The 22,211-nt window shown below is 42.0% G+C and overlaps 1 protein-coding gene across 3 annotated transcripts; it reads right to left on the bottom strand.

The window, feature by feature from the left end:
* Positions 1–102: 102 nt before the first annotated feature.
* LOC127009364 (hsp70-binding protein 1-like) lies at positions 103–20,130 on the bottom strand. Of its 3 annotated transcripts, XM_050882378.1 has the most exons (8): positions 19,913–20,130; positions 17,967–18,020; positions 15,626–15,776; positions 8,962–9,142; positions 5,852–6,073; positions 5,285–5,440; positions 2,105–2,319; positions 103–409 (listed from the first exon to the last, which is right to left on the bottom strand). In XM_050882378.1, coding segments are annotated over exons 2-8 (1,008 nt in total). In that variant the 5' UTR covers positions 17,969–18,020; positions 19,913–20,130; the 3' UTR covers positions 103–328. The 3 variants fall into 3 exon arrangements, with proteins under 3 accessions (XP_050738335.1, XP_050738337.1, XP_050738336.1); XM_050882380.1 differs by lacking the exon at positions 17,967–18,020 and having other exon boundaries at positions 15,626–15,761; XM_050882379.1 differs by lacking the exon at positions 17,967–18,020 and having other exon boundaries at positions 19,913–20,129.
* Positions 20,131–22,211: the final 2,081 nt, after the last annotated feature.

The following is a 22,211-nucleotide window of genomic DNA, read 5'->3' as shown; positions in this document are numbered from 1 at the left end:
GAGGGTAAGAAAGGTTTGTCGTGGGCATGGCACAGACCAAGACCATCCAATATATACAGCCACTCAAGAATGCAGTATAGCAGGTAAATAACTCTGCCTGGATACTAAAATATATTCTTTATTAAGTTAAACTTAAATATCTATAAATTTTGTACATTTAACATTATGGAAATTTATTATCTCCATGGAGTGAGACTGTTACATTTGCAAATGTTTAAGGAGTGAACTGCTGTAGTGATTAGATTTATAGTGCTATTGCCTTTAGGAGAACAATAATTTAATAAATTAATGCAGTGGTCATAAAATGCTAATGAGGAAGTGAGTAGAATTATCTGCATGAGTTCTCCTCCCCATCAGCCTCGGGTCTCTCCATCAGCTTCAGAAGCTCGCTGATGTAGCCTTCCTCCTCCTGAGAAGATGAAGGTTTCATGAAGCACATACAAGGCAAATTTATTTTTCAATGACTAAAGAAGAATTCTAATTTAATAGGTATCTGCAATAATGTGAGTATCTTATAAACCAAGTTTACCAAAATTCACTCAAACAACACAACAATACTTTGGTGTGAGCAGTATTATATGGTGATGAGGCACAAGTGCTGATGTGTACACACTGTGCTGCCACAAGAAACTGAATTATAAAATAATGGTGGAACATCTTACAAGAAGAAAGGTAACTTGCCATGAAGCTCATCTTTACTTAATTAGCATTGTCAGGTATGGAGTACATGCAACCATTTAACTTGTGATTTCAGCTAACTAATGGCAAGCATTTTTTTTTTTTTTTTTACATTTCAGCCTATGGCGCTGGTAGGTTTTCTTGGTAGGGCTTGATGGTCGGCCCCAGCCTGTTATGGTGCAGGCAAGTGTTTATAGTGACACCTGGGTGAGTGAAGCAACACGCCAGGGGGCATGTTGCTTCACTCACCCACTGCTTCCACCCCCAACAGTCCCACTAAGCAAGCCTCCATGTACCTATCCATCCTTTCCATTCCAAGACCCTCCTGGCAGGATTGATAAACTTGCCCCAGTCATGAGTTAGTTGGTGCCCTCTTAGTTCCCTCCATTCAAGGTTGTCTTGTATGGAAACAACCCTATAAGGAGGATTGACTTTCAGCAAACATGCCACATGCCCATATAGCTGGAGTTGGTATTCACAAAGTAGGTAACAGACCTTAATTCAGTTTCATGAATTAGTTGCTGATCATTCAAGTGCTACTCCATTATCCTGTGAAGGCACTTGGTACCAAAGGCATCGACACCCCTCTCCAAGTCATTATTCACTGTCCATGTCTTGCAGCCATACAGTAGACAGGGATAACATGTGACTTAAAAATTCAAATCTTTATCTGTCTGCATAGATATTAATAATGCCATGCACTCCTGATGAGTATGTCCATAACGCCATGGTCCAGGCCAAACCATCAAGTGACTTCCTGGCAAGACCCAGGTATGTGAAACTTTTGGTGACCTTGATGTCCTCACTACATACATGAACAGAACTGTCCAGTCCAACTTTCTTTGTTCCAGCACCCCCAGCACACTTGATCCCTTGCCTACCCCTCTCTCTCAAATATCCACTCTTCTGATCCATTTCACTGGTGGTCGCTCCCTCAATCCTGACCTCAGATACTCTTCATAAAGTTGTCCTCATTCATTCTCATCCCATGTCCAAACCATTTCTGAGCACCACACTTCAACCATTCCACAATCCTCACTCTTTATTGTTACATCCATATCTAATCTCTCATGCATGATTTCATTGCTTTTTCTATCCCATCTTGACACACCACTTGCACCTACTATAAAACTGATTTGTATATGGTCTTGCTCTCTGCTCTAACTCTGTATGACTTTACAAACTTTTGTCCTCAAATATCATAACTTTACTCTTGCTAACACTTACTGTGAACAGTCTCCTTTTATAATTATAATCCATAAAATTCATTCACAATCCTCTGCAGCAGCATTTCCCCTTCTGCCAACACAACTATATTGTCCACAAAAAGGTCCACCACCAGACTGCTCTATATTAAATTGATTTGGATTGAAGTCCCCAACTCTGGCTCTCAATTTCTTGTATAAGCATCATTGAAGGAACTTACTTGTAATTCTTGCTTGGCTTTGATTTCCTTAAGCCTTGTTGTAAGGAGATGATTCAGGTGTAATTCTGGCCTCATGCACTCAGCCAGGGCCGGGGGATAGGATGACGCAAGGCTAAGCAGAGCTGCTGTGCAATGCTCCCGTGAAATGTTGTCCGTTTCTTCATTACTGAGGATGGTGAATAACTGCTCCACATACCCCATGGATAACAACTCGGCTGAAGAAAAAAATATCAATGACTCAATCAGGCCACAAAATTGTTCCTGTATTGGCACACAGAATAGGAAAGACTGAAGTGAGATGAGCTTCAAAACATTCACACATATTTCAAATGTTGCTGCCCTAGTTTCACACATGCAATGACATATCTAAACACTGCACAAGGTTTTACAGTTCACCGGAGGATCTAGATCAGGCCTGTCTGCTCGCAGGATTTTATTTTATTTATTTTTATACAGCAAAGGCATAGTGGAGTCAGAGGGATGATGAGTTGGAGGAATATGCTCTGAATCATCCAGAGTGGAGTTTTCACAAAGTCTGAGTGAAGAGTTCAGCCTTAGCGACATGAGATGGCAGTGCTGCCTTCAGGATAGGGATGTATCGGTGGTATCGGCACATTTTAACCCTCTCGTGCACGATGACGCGTTTCGCGTCATCAAAGGTAAAAGGTCCTGGCGCACGATGACGTGAAACGCGTCACAAAAGTAAAAAAATTTATTAAAAATTAAGTTTTCGGTGGAAATGCGTCAAATTTGGAGCGTCATTTGTTGGGATAAGTTTCTTCATGGTAACCTTTCTAAGGAGCATAAATGAGGAGCGTGGAGCGATTTTTTGTTAGCCTACTCTGACGGGAGAGGAAAAAATACAGTTTTCTTGGTGTAACTCAGGAACTAATAGGCGTATGAAGATTTTGAGGATACCATAAGAATCCTCACTAAATTCCGCTTCGAAACATATATTCAGCTAAAAAAGTTGGCTCACAAAATTTTGAGATAGCAAGTGGGGAAGAGTTGGTACTTAGGATTTATTGTCTACAATAATCTATACGGAGACTTGAAACGAGTTTCTATTGTTTACATATATTTTTTCCTCTATTTTTATTTGCGCATGTTCTAGTACAAGTCTTTATGAAGCCTTTGATACCAAATTTATTGGGGCCCGATATATCTGTGATGATAAAATACATACGGGAATGTAGAGTTTCGCGGCGGCAAAAAAAGGCTGGTCGGGCCTGAGAGATGCATGGTGAGTGGAAGAGACTTACTGGAAACTTACTGTGCGCGAAAGGGTTAAGAGTATCGGTATCGGCTGATACTACCAATACCTGAAGGAGTTTTGTACATAGCATGTCACTCTTAAATAATTTTGTTCAATAGAAATTGTATTTTCTAAATTGTTGAAAAAATATTAGAAAAGTGTAATTATCTAGTATCATGATACTACATAGTTTGGAATTTCCCGTGATTTAAGTTTCATCACTTTAAATAAAAGGTATATAATACTTAGTATACAGTATAGCCTTTGGTACCGTGGATGCGTACAATACAGGTTTAGCATTAGTAGCTTCGGCGTGGGATTGGTGGAGCCCCTCCACTCGCCTCAATTGCCTGCCTCAGTCGGTCAGACAATCGCCCTGCAACGGGGCACACTGCCAGGGTCTGGGGACTTCTTCAGTCTTCTGCCTAAATGTACAGCAATTAAGATAAAGCTAACCCAGCTGTGTCAACTAGAAGTCACGAGGCGCCTCCTCCCTCGCCCCTTGTCGAAACTCTTGAGGGGGTGTGTTAACACTTCCCTTCTATATTGGAACAACGAGTAATGGGTCTTTTTTTTTTTCTTAACATTTGATATTGCCCTTTAGCTGCTGGAATTGTTGCATACATAAAAATCAGTGCACAGGTATTGGTATCGATCAAAATTTTGGTATCGGTACATCCCTACTTCAGTATTAGGAGAGGAGGGAGAGATGAAAAAGTGAAATTGGAGATCTTTTTGGCTAAGTGCCAGAAGTACCTTGAAGAATTAGAAAAAGCAATTTGTGGCCCTTTCTATTGATGAAAGAGTTTTGGGTTATTCGGAGAATAGATTTGGCCCGACTTCGGGCAGAAATGTAAAGGTCGTTATTAGCAGGAGTACGAAAGCTTTGGTACCTTTTGTGAGCTGCCTCTCTTATCTTTAATAGCATGAGAACAAGCGTGATTAAACCAAGGCTTTTTAGCATGAGGGGAAGAGAAAGTACTAGAGTGGCAATGAAGTCTTAGCCAGATGGTGGAAAATTCAGAAGAGTCAAGGTCGTGGGCACGAGAGCAAGTGATGTCGTTGCGCACGTAGGTGCAACATCCAGCTTTGGATTGAAATTTAGGATAGAGATAATAGGAGGGAACAGAGTAGAGATTGCTGTCAGTAGCCCCCGACCTGTGTTTCTGTGAGGAAGAGAAGGTGAAGTTTAGAGGAGGAGACATGGTGCTCCAGAGAATGGAAATTGGAACAAAGACTGTGAATGTAGCAGAAATTGATAAGAAGGAGGTCTGAGGAGTTATCAAGACACCTCTCAAGTCGGCAGCCCAAAAGGGAGTCCTCCCTGGAGGAATTTGTGGTCACCCTCCCCAGCCGGGGACTCCGAGGCAGTGCTTATGAACACCATTTTGAATTTGAAAAATTTTGGGAAATGGTGTGTATGTAGTGTGGTGAGGAAAGAAAGAGGATTTGGCTTTAGAGAGCATGTTGAACTACTCTCTGGTGTTGATGAGACAATAGGGAAATGGAAAGGGAGGACACGGGAAGGGTCTTTGGAGGGCTTGCAGCACTCTCCTTCCTTCCCATATATACCTCACTAGGAGTGGCTTACGCCCATTTTGGTAGGTGTCTTCCTACCTACTCCCAAGAGTAGCATGAATGTAGCGTGGTGTGGAGAGTAAGAAGATTTGTCTTTAGAGAGCATGCTGAACTACTCTCTGGTGTTAATGATACAACAGAGAAATTAAAAGTGAGGACAAAGGAGGGTCTTTGATAGGCTTGCAGCACCCCCTTGCCTCCTGTATATACCTCACCAGTAGTATCCTGCGTCTGATTCAGCAGCTGTCTGACTGCCTACTCCCATTTATATTTTTTATGGCTAAAAGTACATATTTAATCTATTGCCAATCAATGCCAAATATTGATACTTGCATAAAGACAGTTACCTTTATATGAATCGTTTCCTTGAATAAGTCTGCTGAGAAGAAATGCAGACTTGACCACAAGTTTCTCCACCCCAGACTGCATTGCTCGCATCAGATAAGAAAAACCTTCAGCTTTCATGAACTCTTTCTCTCCGTCTGGGAAGTCACGTATGAGGCCTGGAGGGAAAACTCGAATTATATGAAGCAGACCAAAATTTACATCAAACTGCTGTTAAGTACTCTACCACATAATGTTTGTTTGTATTGATTATGATTAACTTTGTTGAATGTTCTAAGTTACTGAAAGGATGCAAATAAAATTTTAACTTATGGAATCTCATGTTACATAATCTGTGTTCTAAGTTACTGAAAGGATGCAAATGAAAGTTTAACTTATGGAATCTCATGCTACAATAATTTGTGTTCTATGTTACTGAAAAGATGCAAATAAAATTTTAACTTATGGAATCTCATGTTACAATAATTTGTAGTCAATGTTAAGTCTGCTTAATAATAAAAAAAAGTGGCATGTTTCACATTTCAAGATTACTACAGTAATTTTAAAGAACTTAATGAAACAAAACTTACATGACAGAGCATAAAGAGCCTTTACTCTCACATTAATATCCTCATCTCCATCAACCATGTGGAGCAACTGTGGCACAACATTTAATGTTATCATGCTTTGCTGGCACTGCAGGTTGTTCTGACAGACATCCCCAATTAGCCCTGCAGCCCCCACCCGCAGCGAGGAGTGGGGGGAGTCAAGGCACCGCACAAACACCGGGAAGGCTCCCATCTTGTACAAGTCTGAAAAGAAATAAGAATATTCTTGTGATTTTGAAAGAAGCAAAAAATTAATGAAACAACTTAAGCTGCACCATGAATAAGTTTTGAACAGCAGTAATATCTTAGGAATATGAATGAAATGAAATCTTGCTGTACTTGGTAACAGACCATTGCCCAGAGGAAGGTCATGCATACCAGCTGGGCATTTTTTTTTTTTTTTGCCCAGTTTTTTATATATATATATATATATATATATATATATATATATATATATATATATATATATATATATATATATATATATATATATATATATATATATATATATATATATATATATATATATATATATATATATATATATAAATATATATATATATATATTTTTCATTAAAAGTGATTGTAAGTTCAGAGTTTATTATTTTATTTAAGATTTTATCTTTTTGTCTAATTATTGTATTATTCTCTTTAGGGAGATTGTTGATTGTATCCTGTAGGGTATCATCTGGCGTATAGATCGCGATTGGGTCCTGGACCCTTCTTCAGTGGCGTTGGGGTGAGTGTGTCCATCTCAAGGTGTGAGAGGAGAATGACTGGGTGTCCGCTGGGCTGCCTTTATACGGCTGGCTCCCCGGGGTTCCTAGCTGCCTCGGCTACTTCTTGGCTTAGCTTTGACTGATTGACACCTTTCCTCATGCTTGGAAGAGCAAGCAGATCTTGTTGTTGGATGTTAAGATTTGGCTCCATATCCTTGATGTATAACGCTTCTAAGATGGGCAGGCGTCTGTAGTCGTTGCATGTTGTAATTATTTCGGTGTTTTCTTCCAGAGTTTTTCTTGTAAGTTTCGTCTTATGTACTTGCTCAGTGTGGGTCTTGGGCGCTCCTGATGCAAGGTGATAGCTGAGTCGTCTGCTTAATCTCAGTGTCGTCATGCCGATATAGGTTGATTGAAGGGCTGCACAGTTCCCTTGGTTGCAAGTGAACCTATATACAACATGTGACTGTTGAGTATTCTTTTTGTCGACTGCTGGGCTGTTTCGTAGTAGGAGATGGCTGGTCTTCTTACTTTTGTAGTAGATGGTGAGGCTTATTTTCTTTTCTGGGTTGGTGGGAGTGACGTTTTTCTTGACGATTTGGCGCATTATACGCTCGTCTTCTTTGTTTGATCTGCTGGCTCTTCCAAGCATGAGGAAAGGTGTCCAGCAGGCAACGCTCAGCCAATCAGGAGCCGAGGCAGCGAGGAACCCCGGGGAGCCAGCCGTATAAAGGCAGCCCCGCGCGGACACCCAGTCATTCTCCTCTCACACCTTGAGATGGACACACTCACTCCCAACGCCACTGAAGAAGGGTCCAGGACCCGAAATCGCGATCTGGCTACGCAGATGATACCCTACGGGGATACCATCAACAATCTCCCTAAAGAGAATAAGACACTCCTTAGACAAAAAGAGAACATCTTAAAGAAAATAATCAACGCTGAACTGACAATCACTTTTAATGAAACATTTTTTCGATAAAATCTCCTGCACTTTTATACTCTCTCTCTCTCTCTCTCTATATATATATATATATATATATATATATATAAAATCTGGTAATGTAGAGCTGCATCCAATGTAGATGTGTGTGATCGATCCATTGCAGAATCAATTTGACAGATTTGGTAATTATTAACTTTTATGAGGAAAATTCTACCTATTATAGCTCTTGACAATAGTCCCTTTTAGGAACTTCTGCAGCACTGATAAAGGAATTTTTTTTTCTTAATGTTAAATACATTTTTGGTGCACTCAACTCCTACTTTATGTAATCCTTGATTCTACCAACCATCCGCCTGTTCCCTTTATAACCTTCATAAACCTTTTCCTCACTCACTATTCTGTACTTTCATCACATGCTTGCCCAAAATCTTGAAAGGTTTCAGTTTTGTAACTATCATTTACTTGTGATTCATCCCAAACTCCCTTGCTCCCCTAAATCCTTCAATCACCCTCCTTTGTCCCCTTCTCACTCTTTTTGCACTTTCTTTTGGATTTGATCTTTATGTTTGAAAGCAAAATAATCAGAACTCAGGATCATTCTCTTACCACCTGCATCGTTTAAAGCCATCCTCATTCTATTACCAAGTAAGTACTGTATCAGGACCTTTTGTTTTGCTACTCTACATCACGAGGGGTGGATTAAGAGATGGCAGCAATAGAAAAAGAAAAAAAAAAAAATAAATAATAATAATAATGTACTAGCATAGATAACTTGGAAGATGATGATTGTGCTTTGTCACTATTTCAGGCTTTGAACCCAATAATAAGAATAAAAAGACTAGCCTTATAAATGTTTTCTCATCTCTTACAATAGTCATGATGACTGGAGTTAAAACATTCAGTATATATATCTTAACTAACTTATCAAGCTGAATAATTATTCAGCATTTTTAATATATATATATATATATATATATATATATATATATATATATATATATATATATATATATATATATATATATATAAATCCTGTCATTAAAAACTACACATGACTTCTGTTCCCGGGGAGGCGGTGGCCGAGTGGTTAGCGTGCGGGCGTGGTGAGCCCGAGGACCTAGCGTGGACTAGGTTCGAGTCCCCACCGAAACACGCTGATTTTTCAAGTCATCGCCGAGTGGCGGAAGATTACCCACATGCTGTCCGGATCTTCAATCAACCTTAACTTCAACAACTTCAGTCAAGAGGAGCACTGGGGGACAGCATGGGCCATACATCACGGCAGCCATTATAAATAAAATTAGCCTGCGCCAGTAATGGGCTGGGCTGTCCATAAGGCCCCTCAAGAAAGCCTTCCTGTGCTACAAGCAGCACACACACACAAAACACTCCAAAGCTCCAAGAAGGGTACTTTTGTTGTTACCTACCAATAGCATAGTTCATGTCATCCGCGTGTTCCTCTATCATAGCTATGGCTTCCTCTTGTTCCGTCACGTCCTCACCCCCCATTGTTACCGCCTCACAACATAAGCTCTTGACACTCTCTGCCAGCTGTTTGGCAACATTAACGGTGAGTGAGTTCAAAGCTTCCTCCAAAAATCTGCGTCGCTGTGAAAGAAAAAACTGTCACTCCATGAAGCTCATTACGAGAGAGAGAGAGAGAGAGAGAGAGAGAGAGAGAGAGAGAGAGAGAGAGAGAGAGAGAGAGAGAGAGAGAGAGAGAGAGAGAGAGAGAGAGAGAGAGAGAGAGAGAGAGAGAGAGAGAGAGAGAGAGAGAGAGAGAGAGAGAGAGAGAGAGAGAGAGAGAGAGAGAGAGAGAGAGAGAGAGAGAGAGAGAGAGAGAGAGAATATGTGGCCCGCATATAAATCATGAAAAGTTATCACAATTATATGATGAAAAATGGTATATCAGGCAGGACAAGAAGAAGTACTGGCAGGGTAGTGAAAGTAATTCAAGACTCCACCAAAGAAAATTTACCAGAGTTGGGTGGTTACCTTTGTATTTACTAAGTTGTATTTACCTAGTTGTGGTATGCAGGAGAGGAGCTACGCTCGTACTGTCCCATCTCTATATCTACTATTATCCAACTTGGCCTTAATATCATGAATTGTCTTTGCATGGACCACATCTTTTCCCAGGCCGTTCCAGGTATCCACCACTCTTTGTAGAAAGCTGTTCTTCTTTGTCTCTTATACAGGCTTCCTTTTTCATCTTCCTTCCATGACCTCTTGATTCTCTTGTATCCCACATTATTGGATCTTCTTTGTCCACTTTTTCCATCCCACTCAGCACCCTATATACTGCAATCAGATCTCTCTCCCTCCTCTGTTCCAGTGTCAGTAGGTTCAGCTGTTTCAATCTCTCTTTGAATGTTAAGTCTCTTAGTCCTGGAACCAATTTTGCGCTGCCCTCTGAATTCTTTCTACTTTCCTTATATTCGTCTGTGTACTTGGTGACCATACTACTGGTGCATATTCCAACTTTGGATGTATCATATTTACAATCAATTTTTTCATCACCAGGTTGCAAGTCTCACCTACAATTTTGTTTATGTGTTTCTCTGGTGACAGATTATCCGATACAGTTATTTCCAGATCCTTTCCCATTGTTGTTTTCTTAATGCTCTTATTTCCCAATGTATAATTATCTAAAATTCTATTTTTGTTTTTTCCAAATCCCATCACACTGCACTTTCTGATATTAAATTCCATTCCCATATCTTGTCTAGGTCCTGTTGCAGTGCTTGGCAGTCCTCCCCACTTCCAATCCTCCTCAGTAACTTGGCATATCAGCAAACAAACTCTCAGAGATGTTCATTCCCTTCGCCCTGTCGTTGATGTAAATTGGAAACGTGACTGGAGCCAGCACTGACCCCTGTGGGACTCCACTAATCACTTTCCCCTATGAGGACCTCACACCCCTGATCACAGTCCTCATTTCCTTATTCTCCAAAAAGTCCTTCATCCACCTCAAGAGTCCTCCTCTCAGTCCTTCCTCCAATGTCCTCTATCTTCCAAAGCAGTCTGTTAAGTGGCACCTTATTGAATGCTTTCTGTAGGTCTAAATAAATTCCAACAGCCAAACCTTCCCTTTCCTGAACTATGTCAATCAGTCATGAGTAAAAGCACATTAAGTTCGTGAACAAGATCTTCCTCCTAGAAAGCCACACTGTTAGCTTATCCGTCTATCTGTTCTGTTTTTCCAGGTAGTCCATCCATATATCATTCATTAGTCTTTAACAGATCTTTGCCAGCACACTTGTCAAAGAGAAGAAGAGGAGGAAAATAGCAGAGAAACAAAATATTTTGACGTGCTAAATAACTGACTTGAGCTGGCGAGAGACTGGATTTTACAAATGAGCACGGATAAGAAAACTTATTGCAACTTATGGTGCGTGAGAGGGTTAATAAATAACATTTCATTTTATAAGGACTCTGTTTACAGTATAGCTACATGTATAGATTTAAAAATGAACAGCAGAATAAGCATGTGCTTTACATCACAATGCAATGTATGTGCCTGTCAGCTTTAATACTTGTTAGGGTTAAAATGTTATTGTTAGGTTGGCTACACTGTAGTTCCTGGGTTGGCAACACTGGGTTGGGGAGCAGTAATGGCAGCTAGGTTTAGTTGCAGCTGCCAGTGTCCAGCCAGCCCTCACCAGCTCAAGCAGCTCAGTAGGTATCTACTCCAATCTCTGCATTATTATTGTTACAACACTGATATTACCATATGATCATAGCTTCAGCATTTATAGTGTTGTGTTTGTATATTATGTGTTCTTGTATTAGGTTGTTTGTGTTTTACCCCTCCTGTTTGTATAGCATTTCTCTCTCTCTGTTTACAGAGTATGGCATAGACTTTAAGCTGAATAAAGCCTTGGGAAAAGGTTTGTGTTTTATCACAATTTATTCAGCTTAAAGTCTTTTGGGTGGTGGCGCTCAAGTGGTCCCAAGGACACTGGACAAGGACCCAGGCTGCTGCAACCACCACCACACCTCCAGTAAACAGGGGCTACAACATGGAATGCCTGCTGAAACCGGAGAGGCTAGACTGTGACCCCGCTGTATCGATAGTGGCCCAGGAATGGAAGCATTGGTTCAGGACTTTTGAAAACTTCTTGGGAGCTCTTCCACAAGAAAACGTTGATAAGCTGGGTCTACTCATGAACTTTGTGTCGCCATAAATCTACGAGACTATTTCTGAATGTGCTACCTATGACAGCGCTATCAGTGCCCCAAGATCACAGTATGTCAAGCCCACAAACGAAGTTTTTGCACGCCACCGCCTTGCAACTCACTGCCAGCAAGTTGGTGAGTCCTTAGATGAATATTTTCAAGCTTTGAAAACTATAAGTAAGGACTGTAACTTCCAAACTGTGACAGCTCTTCAATATTGTGAAGAGTCTATCCGGGATGCGTTTATAAGTGGTCTGCAGTCACCAGCAATACGGCAGTGCCTCCTGGAGGATAAAACCCTGGACTTAGCCACCATGTTTGACCAGGCGAGAGCCTTGGATTCCGCTCAAAGGAATTCTGAAGTGTACAGTACTCAGCCTTCTCAGGCGGTAAGTGCTGCAACGCCTAACCCAAGTACCATCAAAGAAGTTACTGAGGAGCCTGCCCCTGTGGCTGCCGCTGTAAGTGCCAAGTGTTTCTTCTGTGGTCTCCCAAGGCATCCCCGCCCCAAGTGTCCAGCATGTGAAGCATTGTGCCATAAGTGTCAGAAGAAAGGTCACTTTGCCAAAGTGTGTCGAGGTAAGTCTTCAACAACAGCAAGTGCGTGTACAGATTTTGGTGACCATGTAACACTAGCAACAGTTACTTCTGCAGCTACCCCTGGTTCACTCGTAAAGGCAGTTGTAAAAGTCTTAATTAAGGGAGCAGAGGTGGATGGACTTGTTGACAGTGGCAGCTCTGATAGCTTCATCCACCCAGACCTAGTCAAGCGCCACTCCTTGATTGTCCATCACTCATCGAGTGCAGTTTCTATGGCATCGACATCCCTCTCTACTCGGACATCAGGGTTTTGCCAGGTAGACCTCAGAGTTAATGGCCAGGATTATAAAGGTATACGTCTAACTGTTTTACCACAACTCTGCTCAGATGTGATTCTCGGTCAAGACTTTCAGAAACTGCATGGTAGTGTTACTCTGAGGTATGGGGGTGACCTGCCTCCTCTTGTCATTTGTGGACTCAGTACCTTAAAGGTTGACCCTCCGAAGCTGTTTGATAACCTTGCAGCTGATTGCCATCCTATATCAGCAAGGTCACGCCGCTATTCTTATCAGGATCGGATGTTCATCAAGAAAGAAACTCAGAGGTTGCTGAAGGAGGGTGTAATACAACCAAGTAATTCTCCGTGGCGGGCACAAGTTGTTGTTGTCAAAGATGGTTCTAAGAAATGGCAACTGGCCATTGACTACTCTGAGACTATCAATAAATCCACACTTCTTGATAGCTACCCCCTACCCCGTATTGATGACACAGTGAACAAAATCGCTCGGTACCGCGTTTTTAGCACTACTGATCTACAGAGTGCCTATCATCAGGTCCCCATTAGGAAAGAAGATAAACCTTACACTGCGTTTGAGGCTGACGGTGGCCTGTACCAGTTTACTCGTGTCCCTTTTGGGGTCACCAATGGGGTAGCCTGCTTCCAACGAATCATGGATTCATTAATTCAAGAGGAACAGCTCACTGGAACTTATGCATACTTGGATGATGTTACCATTTGTGGCATGACCCAGGAGGAGTATGATGCTAACCTCAATAAGTTCCTGGAGGCTGCTAAGAAGAAAAACATAAGTTACAATGAGGAAAAGTGCACGTTCTCAACGAAAAGGCTTAGCATCCTTGGTTACGTGGTGGAAGGAGGAGAAAAACGACCAGACCCCGAACAATTTTGGCCACTACGCGAGTTGCCAGTGCCTCAAGATAAAAAGACACTCCGACGAACCCTGGGCCTTTTTGCATACTACTCACACTGGATCTATGATTATTCAAGCAAAGTTTGCCCCCTAAGCACCGCCGCTGCATTCCCAGTGACCAAGGAAGCAGAAGCTGCCTTTCACACTCTCAAGCAGGACATTGAAAATTCAGTAGTTCAAGCAATTGACGAGTCACTACCGTCCGAGGTTGAAACTGATGCATCTGAAGTTGCCATTGCAGCGGTTCTCTCCCAGGCAGGACATCCAGTAGCCTTCTTTTCAAGAACATTTCAGGGACCTGAGAAGTGCTATGCTTTGATAGAAAAGGAAGCCCAGGCCATCACTGAAGCTGTTCGCCATTGGAGGCATTATCTGACAGGCAGGCATTTTACTATAAGAACTGACCAGCGATCTGTGAGGTTTATGTTTGACAAGCAGCATAAGAGTAAGATAAAGAATGACAAAATATTGCATTGGCAAATGGAACTATCTTGCTATGACTTTGAGATTGTGTACCGACCTGGACCAGAAAATATCTCCCCTGATATATTCCCTAGATCCCACTGTGGGGCAGCATGTAATGGCCAGGAATCACTAGTAACTCTTCACAAGGCTTTGTGTCATCCTGGGGTCACCCGCTTCTACCATCTCGTCAAGTCCAAGAATATGCCTTACTCAGTGGAAGATGTGCGACAGGTGACCAGATTATGTAAAGTACGTGCAGAGGTCAAACCAAACTTTCATCACCCAGAAAAGGCTCATCTCATAAAAGCTACTCAGCCTTTTGAGCGGCTGAATATAGATTTCAAAGGACCCCTACCCAGTACTGATAGGAATCGATATTTCCTCAACATCGTTGATGAATATTCTAGATTTTCTTTTGTGTTCCCTTGCGCGAATATGACTGCTTCAACCATCATTAGTTGTCTCTCTCAGTTGTTTTCAATTTTTGGCATGCCTGCCTACATCCACTCAGACAGGGGATTGTCTTTCATGAGCAAAGAACTCTAAGAGTTTTTGAATAGTAAAGGAATTTCCTGTAGCAGAACCACAAGCTACAACCCCGAAGGCAATGGACAAGTGGAGCGGTTTAATGGAATAATATGGAAAGCAATTACCATGGCTCTCAAGTCCCGTGGTCTACCTACTCAATGCTGGCAAGTTGTTCTACCTGATGCTCTTCACTCAGTTCGTTGATTACTGTGCACGGCTACAAATGCTACCCCACATGAGAGACTGCTGAACTATTCACGTCGCTCCTCTACTGGAGCTTCAGTGCCCTCCTGGCTATGTCATCCTGGACCAGTTCTCCTAAAGAGTCATGTGTGGATGAGCAAGACAGACCCTCTTGTTGAAGAAGTGGAGCTCCTTCAGGCTAATCCGCACTATGCTCACATTCACAACCAAAATGGTGAAGAGACTACAGTGTCTACTCGGCACCTAGCCCCAGCTGAGACCCCTGCACGTATGGGATCCCAAGATACCCCTGTGGATGCTGCGGGAGATGCCTCAACTTCTCCAAGGAAGTCACTCGACCCTACTCCTACCGAAGCAAGTGACACGGCTCCACGTGCTACTTCAACACCTCCAGGGCATGCGGAACCTGGCGAGAAGGCTCCAGAGCTACGAAGGTCTGGACGTATACGTCGCCCACCAAACCACTTAGATCTTTAAAGACGGTACTAGCTATTTTGGAAGAGGGAGAATGTTAGGGTTAAAATGTTATTGTTAGGTTGGCTACACTGTAGTTCCTGGGTTGGCAACACTGGGTTGGGGAGCAGTAATGGCAGCTAGGTTTAGTTGCAGCTGCCAGTGTCCAGCCAGCCCTCACCAGCTCAAGCAGCTCAGTAGGTATCTATTCCAATCTCTGCATTATTATTGTTACAACACTGATATTACCATATGATCATAGCTTCAGCATTTATAGTGTTTTGTTTGTATATTATGTGTTCTTGTATTAGGTTGTTTGTGTTTTACCCCTCCTGTTTGTATAGCATTTCTCTCTCTCTGTTTACAGAGTATGGCATAGACTTTAAGCTGAATAAAGCCTTGGGAAAAGGTTTGTGTTTTATCACAATACTTCATTTCCTTCTTTGTATCATACCAATGGTGGCAATGGTATTGATGGTAATGGATCACAAGAATAAGTGTGGCATCTCACCTCGGGATCTAAATGCTGGATACTCGTTGGCTGTGTTGTGTCTTCTCTTGCTGTTATTTCTGTACAAAAATTCAGGAGTCCTTGCAGATTCCTAGGTTGTCTTGGGGTCTGACCTCTCCCATCATCTGACATGGTGCTGAATTTATGGACCCTGCAAAGGTGAGTAACCATTATATTCATCACACAATCTTAGCTACAATATCACAGTTTCAGGTAAGGCATAATAGTAAGTATAATAAAATGAAGGTACTGATGTGCCTCACTGATGGTGAAGAACAACTCATTAAATGTATCTCAAATTATGACAGGGTTCAAATACAATAATAAATTTATAATATAGACTGCAGTAGAGGTGTTAACTTTATTATAATGGAGCTCTAATACATGATTAACAGAGCTATCACCCCTTGAGTCTTACAGCCCTCTTTTGCAAATCCTCAGTATGCATTCCTGCAGTTTTCAAGAAAGGTTTCTTTCATTTTGAGAGGTCTAATGAGAAGTCACTCCTGCAAACTCACACAAGAATATTATCTCAGTTTTATTGTGTTTAGTTGATTCCATAATCTTAAATTTCTAAGAAGCATAGGCTGAATTCAGGTTAGGAAAACTAACCCTCCATTTTCTTTTCAATTAAACACAAGCAATTTTTCAACAGAAATAGATTCACAGAACCTGCAACCCTTTGACTACTATTTTTTTTGGTAAAAAAGCCAGGTTTCAAGAAGAGTATGAAAATGAATATGACTGGGTGCCAGTTTGTTTCTGTATGGGATGAGCAAAGTCATATTTAACTTTCACATCAGGTGAGGCTAATTTACTAATTAAATATGACCAAGTTACTTATTTGGTGATGATAAGGTACTCTCCCTAGGCAGGTAAAATTAAACAAGTAGGTTTGGTTAGTTAGGAAATTGCTCATAACTTAAAAGCTAAGCAATTCTAAGGAACTCAAAAGTGATGCATTTAAAATATACATCTGAAAAAAATTGTGTTACTTTTCCTAATATAACTACCATCTGATTTGTTTTATTCAATAAGCTCATTGGGCTGGTAAATCCAGCACTCTTCTGATATGCATTCATAAATTTGACAGGTATAAACCAATTTAAAGATATCTAAAGAAGAATTTCATGTGGAACAGTCTCAAGATCTTAATGCCTCCAATCACACAGCACTTGTCAGGGCATGCACAGTCCATCCCAGGTTTCTGTAAATACAAACTGCTAGTGTAATGTAAGTATTAATTGCTTTTTGAAACACTAAATCAATCTACTTTCATTAGCATATTTTTTGTATACAACATGGGCCATCTTTGCATCCCCCTCACGACTGCAGGATCCCACCACTATCACCACAATACTATGAGTATTTGCTGCTTTTCAAAATTCATGAGAAACTGGTTTACTTGAGAGAAGCCATGAAGAGTTGAAACCGCTTATAGTTGTATAAATAACAACCTTCATCAGGGAGTGGGGAATTTGAACTCACCACCTGTGAGGTGGGAAGGCCACCAATTTACTAATGAGTCAAAGAGACATTCCCTTGGCACTGAGAACTTGGGGCTTTTTCTGTATCTGTGCCATCATCGCACTAGTACCTATGGGAAATCTTTTAATATTTCTTTTGTCATAGGATATTCTCCCAGGAACTCAGGATGTACAGCAGCTCCTACATCTTTCAAATAATGTGCTGTACATTCTGACATACTGGACCATGTTATTTGACATATATGTTGTGGAGTAAAGTGGCAAGCAAATGTTGATGTATGTTTGCAGTCATATGGTGGCATGAAAATGCCCATTACCAATAGTGCCTATGATGGCTAACTCTGTTTACTAACCTTACCAAGATGATAGGCTATTGTTGTGCTGCTGTACAAAGCAGAGCAGAGGTGATTGTAATAGTAACAGAGGAATAAGTCCACTCAGTGTGGCAGGAAAAGTGTATGGAAAGGTTCTAAATGAAAGGATGAAGAAAATAAATGAGAAAAAATTGTAGGCGATGAACAAGGGAGTTTTAGGAATGGGAGGGGTTGTGTAGATAAAATATCTGCATTGAAAATGTTAGTTAAAAAGTACCTAGAAAAGGATAGGATGCTGTTTGCTGCTTTCATGGACCATGGACCTAGAGAAGGCATATGACAGAGTTGACAGAAATGGATTATGGGATGTTCTAAGGATATATAGTGTGGGAGGGCATTTGCTGGAGGGAATCAGATCCTTCTATAAGAATGCGAGTGCCTCTATACTCATGAATGGTGAGTTGAGTGAGGGTTTTGATGTTGGTGTGGGTGTAAGACAGGTGTGTGTGATGTCACCATGGCTTTTTAATGTGTACTTACATGGATGGTTGTATGAGAGAAATGAAAGCCAGAGTTGGGAAGCTAGGTCCAAGGCTGAAAGTGAGAGGTACAGAGGAGTCATTAGTGGCAGGCCTGTTTGCAGATGATACAGTATTATTGGCAGAGAATGAGGGGATGCTGCAGAGGATAATGGATGAGTTTGACAGTGAGTAATAGAAGAAAGCTGAAAATGAATGCTGGAAAGTGTTGAGGAGGAGGACCTAAGAAGCAATACAAAGCATCACCACAACACACCAACACTAACACAACACAAATATGGGTGTTATGCACTTGTACAGGTGCCCTGCACATCATAAATCCAGATCCAGATCCAGAAAGCAGAATAGGTCAAAAGAAGAAGAACCACCACACAGTAATGATGCTCAGAAATTAGGTTAAGGTGAGGATATTATTCTAGAGGTACTCCTGCCTCATTGCAAATGACACCTCTGTTCTATATGAAGTACTTTTTGCACATATAACACAATGCCGTATTGCTTTGCTGTTGCAAATCACTCATTTGTGAGAAAACTTCATAAAATATGGCCTACTGGAGATTTATTTCTGTTTATTGCATTTTGGCAGCAAAGTACCGGTCAGGTATGGTTAGGTTAGATTTAGATGTTAGGTCAGGTCAGGTCAGATTTAATTGTTTATGATAAATAATTGATACGCTTCGTGCTGCGCTGTTGGTTGGTGGGACGGTGGGTGTAGTTATGTAATTTTCCTTTATTGAGAGCATATGCTACAGCTGTACGTGGCTGTGATGCCCATATCTGTCACATTGGCCCTTGGGCCTGTGGTGGGAACCCTTTGATCCGGGAGAGGTAAAGATTCGTTTTAGTACCGTGCCAGTATTTCATAACCTACCTTATGAAATATCACTAGCTCTTCATATATCTTTTCTAAAAACTTTCAACAATCATGGAAACGCTTTCAAAATCCAATTCAAGGACTATTTATTGTTGAAAATAGGGGATAATATATTCACGAAAGCGCAGCCTCCTCTGGCGGAGGCCGCGGCGATTGATTCAGCTGCAAAATAGCTTGCAGAGGGTTTAGGGTGAGGGAGCATATTTAAACTACTCCAACCGAACTTTACAACCTGCTAACGGGGGGGCTTTGCCCCCCTTGACCCCCTTTCTAATCAGGGGGGGCTGTGTCCCTCCTTGGACCCCCCCCACATGTATATGCAACCTATTTACCTATTTCTGCGAGGAGGTATTTCTCGCAACACCGGCTGCACCGCCGCCGTGGCCGCTGCCAGAAGAGGCTGCACTTTCGTGAATATATTATCCCCTATTTTCAACAATAAATAGTCCTTGAATTGGATTTTGGAAGCATTTCCATGATTGTTGAACGTTTGTAGAAAAGATTTATGAAGAGCTAGTGATGTTTCATAAGGTAGGTAATGAAATACTGGCACGGCACTAAAACGAATCTTAACCCCGGGACACTGGGCCAGTGTAACATCCAGGTTACCACAGTTTACCTTCCCCTGGTTTGCCCAAGTAACCATTTATCAACCATTTCGAAAGGAAGGATGAACAGCTGGGTGGGCTGCATGATGACTGCCCAGGCCCGCAGGTTCAGAGTTGGGCACGCTGACCACTGCACCACGGAGTTAAATGGCCACACCCAATTTTATTCTTTGAAAATACACAACACTGAACTATTATTATGAGGCATATAATATATAGATAAATGAGTGACATTCTGTTCTGGGATTACTTTTCGTCTGTCCCACCAGCAGCAGGTGTGGGCTTTTCGTAGTCTGGGGCGAGGAGCGGCGGGCGGTGTCCACAATGTGTAAAGCAAGTGAATACCTGCCTTTGGTATGTTAGAAAACCTGCCTGCCACCGTCAATCGATGCTGCATGAAGAGGTAAACCATCCATAAAGGTGTGTGTCACGGCAGGCAGCGTGCCGCCCCTTGCCCTCACCTACCTGTGTCTCGGTGACCTGCAACGCCCACGACTGCCAAGGGGTGAAGAATGCCTCAGGGGACACTCAAGAGACGCTGTATCCTGCTGTTCCACGTACGGTTTCTTCAAGGCTCCTTTGGTTTCCTGAGCGCCGCGCGGACGTTTTATATCCCTCAGCCTCTGGGCGACAAAAACAGCCCTCGTCAGGCGGCAACACTACTCGTGGCCTTCTCGGGGCCTCCAGAACCTTCACCAGTGTGTCATCGACGGATTTAGATTTACGGATTGCCTTTTGGGGGTTGGGTTTAGTAAAGCGTACTATGGGCAGGGAACATTTGCACTAAAATAACTAAGGAAACAAAATAATCTCATAAAGAAGCGTAAATATAATGAATAAAGACACCGGAGTGTGCTATTAGGTGAGGATCTTCCTGCAGAAGTCCGGTCAGCTTGACAACCCTTATTAGGGACATAACGACGACGACAGCCACACGGACCCTGTACTGCTGGGGCTATAGAGGCCGTGGTCCCACGGCCTAAACAGTGTGCAGGCCCCTAAATCACTGAAGATGGGTGCTTTTTAGATCATTACCGTGGAATGATATCAGAGTGAATATACTTTAGTTCCCATTACGATATCAATCAATATATCATTTGCCTACTCTACATCTCTTTCAAACTTTAAAATTTTAAACTAAAATCTCCACAGTCTTCTCCCTGTCTGCAGAACACTGGCGCGTTTCTTATTCTTTAACTTTTGACTCTTTAATCACTGGTTGAAGGATAGTTTCCATCTTCCCGATGGGTGGTCGCTGGAAGCAGAAAACAAATTAGTGACCTATTTCACGTGTCTGCCATGAAATAAGATAAGTTTTCTCTAAACCTATAGCAGAGCACGAACACTGGGTAGACTTGTGTAAACTGACAAACTCCTCGTTTCTTTTCCTTGGCCCCCAAAGTAACACGTCATTTGTAGGAAGGTGGTTCAAAGGGGGTAGGGGCAGAAACACAGAGTTGCATAACTCTGTAACGTTACCTCGTAACCGTTATAGACCGGGAGCCAGGGGGAGGTCAGCAGGCTAGTTGGAAAGGTAACAAATTCAAACCCACATAACAATGGTCCTTGTGTCTGCCTATGCATGAAAACTGAAGTCTGCCGGGCCTGCAGTGGTGGACAAGGTCATGAGATCATGTCAAAGTTGTAGCCCCTAAGCATTTATCAAGACCCTGACTCTGGTCCTGATCTGAACACCACGGTAGAGATGGCAGGATGGTAGCAAATGACTCCAATGGACAAGACAAACAACATACACTTCGACAACATTTGGCTAATGTTAACCGTTTGGTCTGTAAAAATAGTCATAGTTCAGAAATATGGTGCAAATGGCATATTTTTATGGCAATTGACATGACCTCATGACCTTGTCCACCACTGCAGGCCCGGCAGACTTCAGTTTTTATGCATGGGCAGACACAAGGACCATTGCTATGTGGGTTTGAATTTGTTACTTTTCCAGCTAGGCTGACCCCCCCTGGCTCCCGCTCTAGCTATTACCCCGTAGTAAATACCAACGTAATAGCTGAGGCAGTGCGACCTAGTTTTAGGAGATAAATGTAGGCTACAGTACGTGACGTGACTACGTGTATACAAAAAATGCAAAGTAGATTAGGAATTTACATCTCCTAAGTATTACAGACCTTGTAGATGAAGCCAGATTAGTGCGTCGGGCAATAAAAAGCCCGTAAATAAAGTGAGCTGAGGCTAATGTTGCAGACGGTGTGTGTTGTTATAAACGGGACGTGAGGGTGTATACAACGACGCTGATCTATTTATAGGATATGTTTATTAAACAATGCAAGCTTTAGAGACCGTTTTACTTCAGTGTGTTACATTTTAAACCTTGCTTAATTAAACCTAAAAACAACTGCACATGCTCGCCAGACTCCTTATGTTTAAGAAGTCTAGGGCCACTTGTGATAGAGAACATCACTATATCCGGTTAATGCATTATTAACGTTTAATTGGAGTGATTTCTTATGTAAGAACATGAGTCCTCTACCTTTATTTTCTTCGAGAGCTCATTTCTTGTTTACATATAGTGTCATCCTTAAAGTTAACAGCACAGAGAAGGAGACTGGATGGGAGTCTGAGGACGAAGACTCCAAGGAGGAATGAACGGGAGACTCCCGGAGATTCAGATGAGAGTGGATGGGAGACTCTTGAAGAAGACGCAGAGGAGGAGGGGTCTTGCGGGTGCCACTCACTGACCATGAGGAGTGGGGGTGGGCCGGCGGCGGCGTGGAGCTGTAAACGTCTCCAC

Source organism: Eriocheir sinensis, chromosome 40, assembly GCF_024679095.1.
Source record: "Eriocheir sinensis breed Jianghai 21 chromosome 40, ASM2467909v1, whole genome shotgun sequence".
NCBI lineage: Eukaryota > Metazoa > Arthropoda > Malacostraca > Decapoda > Varunidae > Eriocheir > Eriocheir sinensis.
The sequence above is the reverse complement of the archived record's forward strand: the minus strand, read 5'-3'. Positions and strand labels throughout refer to the sequence as shown.

Bases quoted from the DNA above. Each gene is read 5' to 3' on its own strand.
- LOC127009364 (XM_050882378.1), bottom strand. The intron at 2,320-5,284 runs GTAACTGTCTTT...TTTTTTCTTCAG, and splicing joins AGGAAACGATTCATATAAAG to CCGAGTTGTTATCCATGGGG. The intron at 410-2,104 runs GTAAGTTCCTTC...TCATCTTCTCAG, and splicing joins AAGCCAAGCAAGAATTACAA to GAGGAGGAAGGCTACATCAG.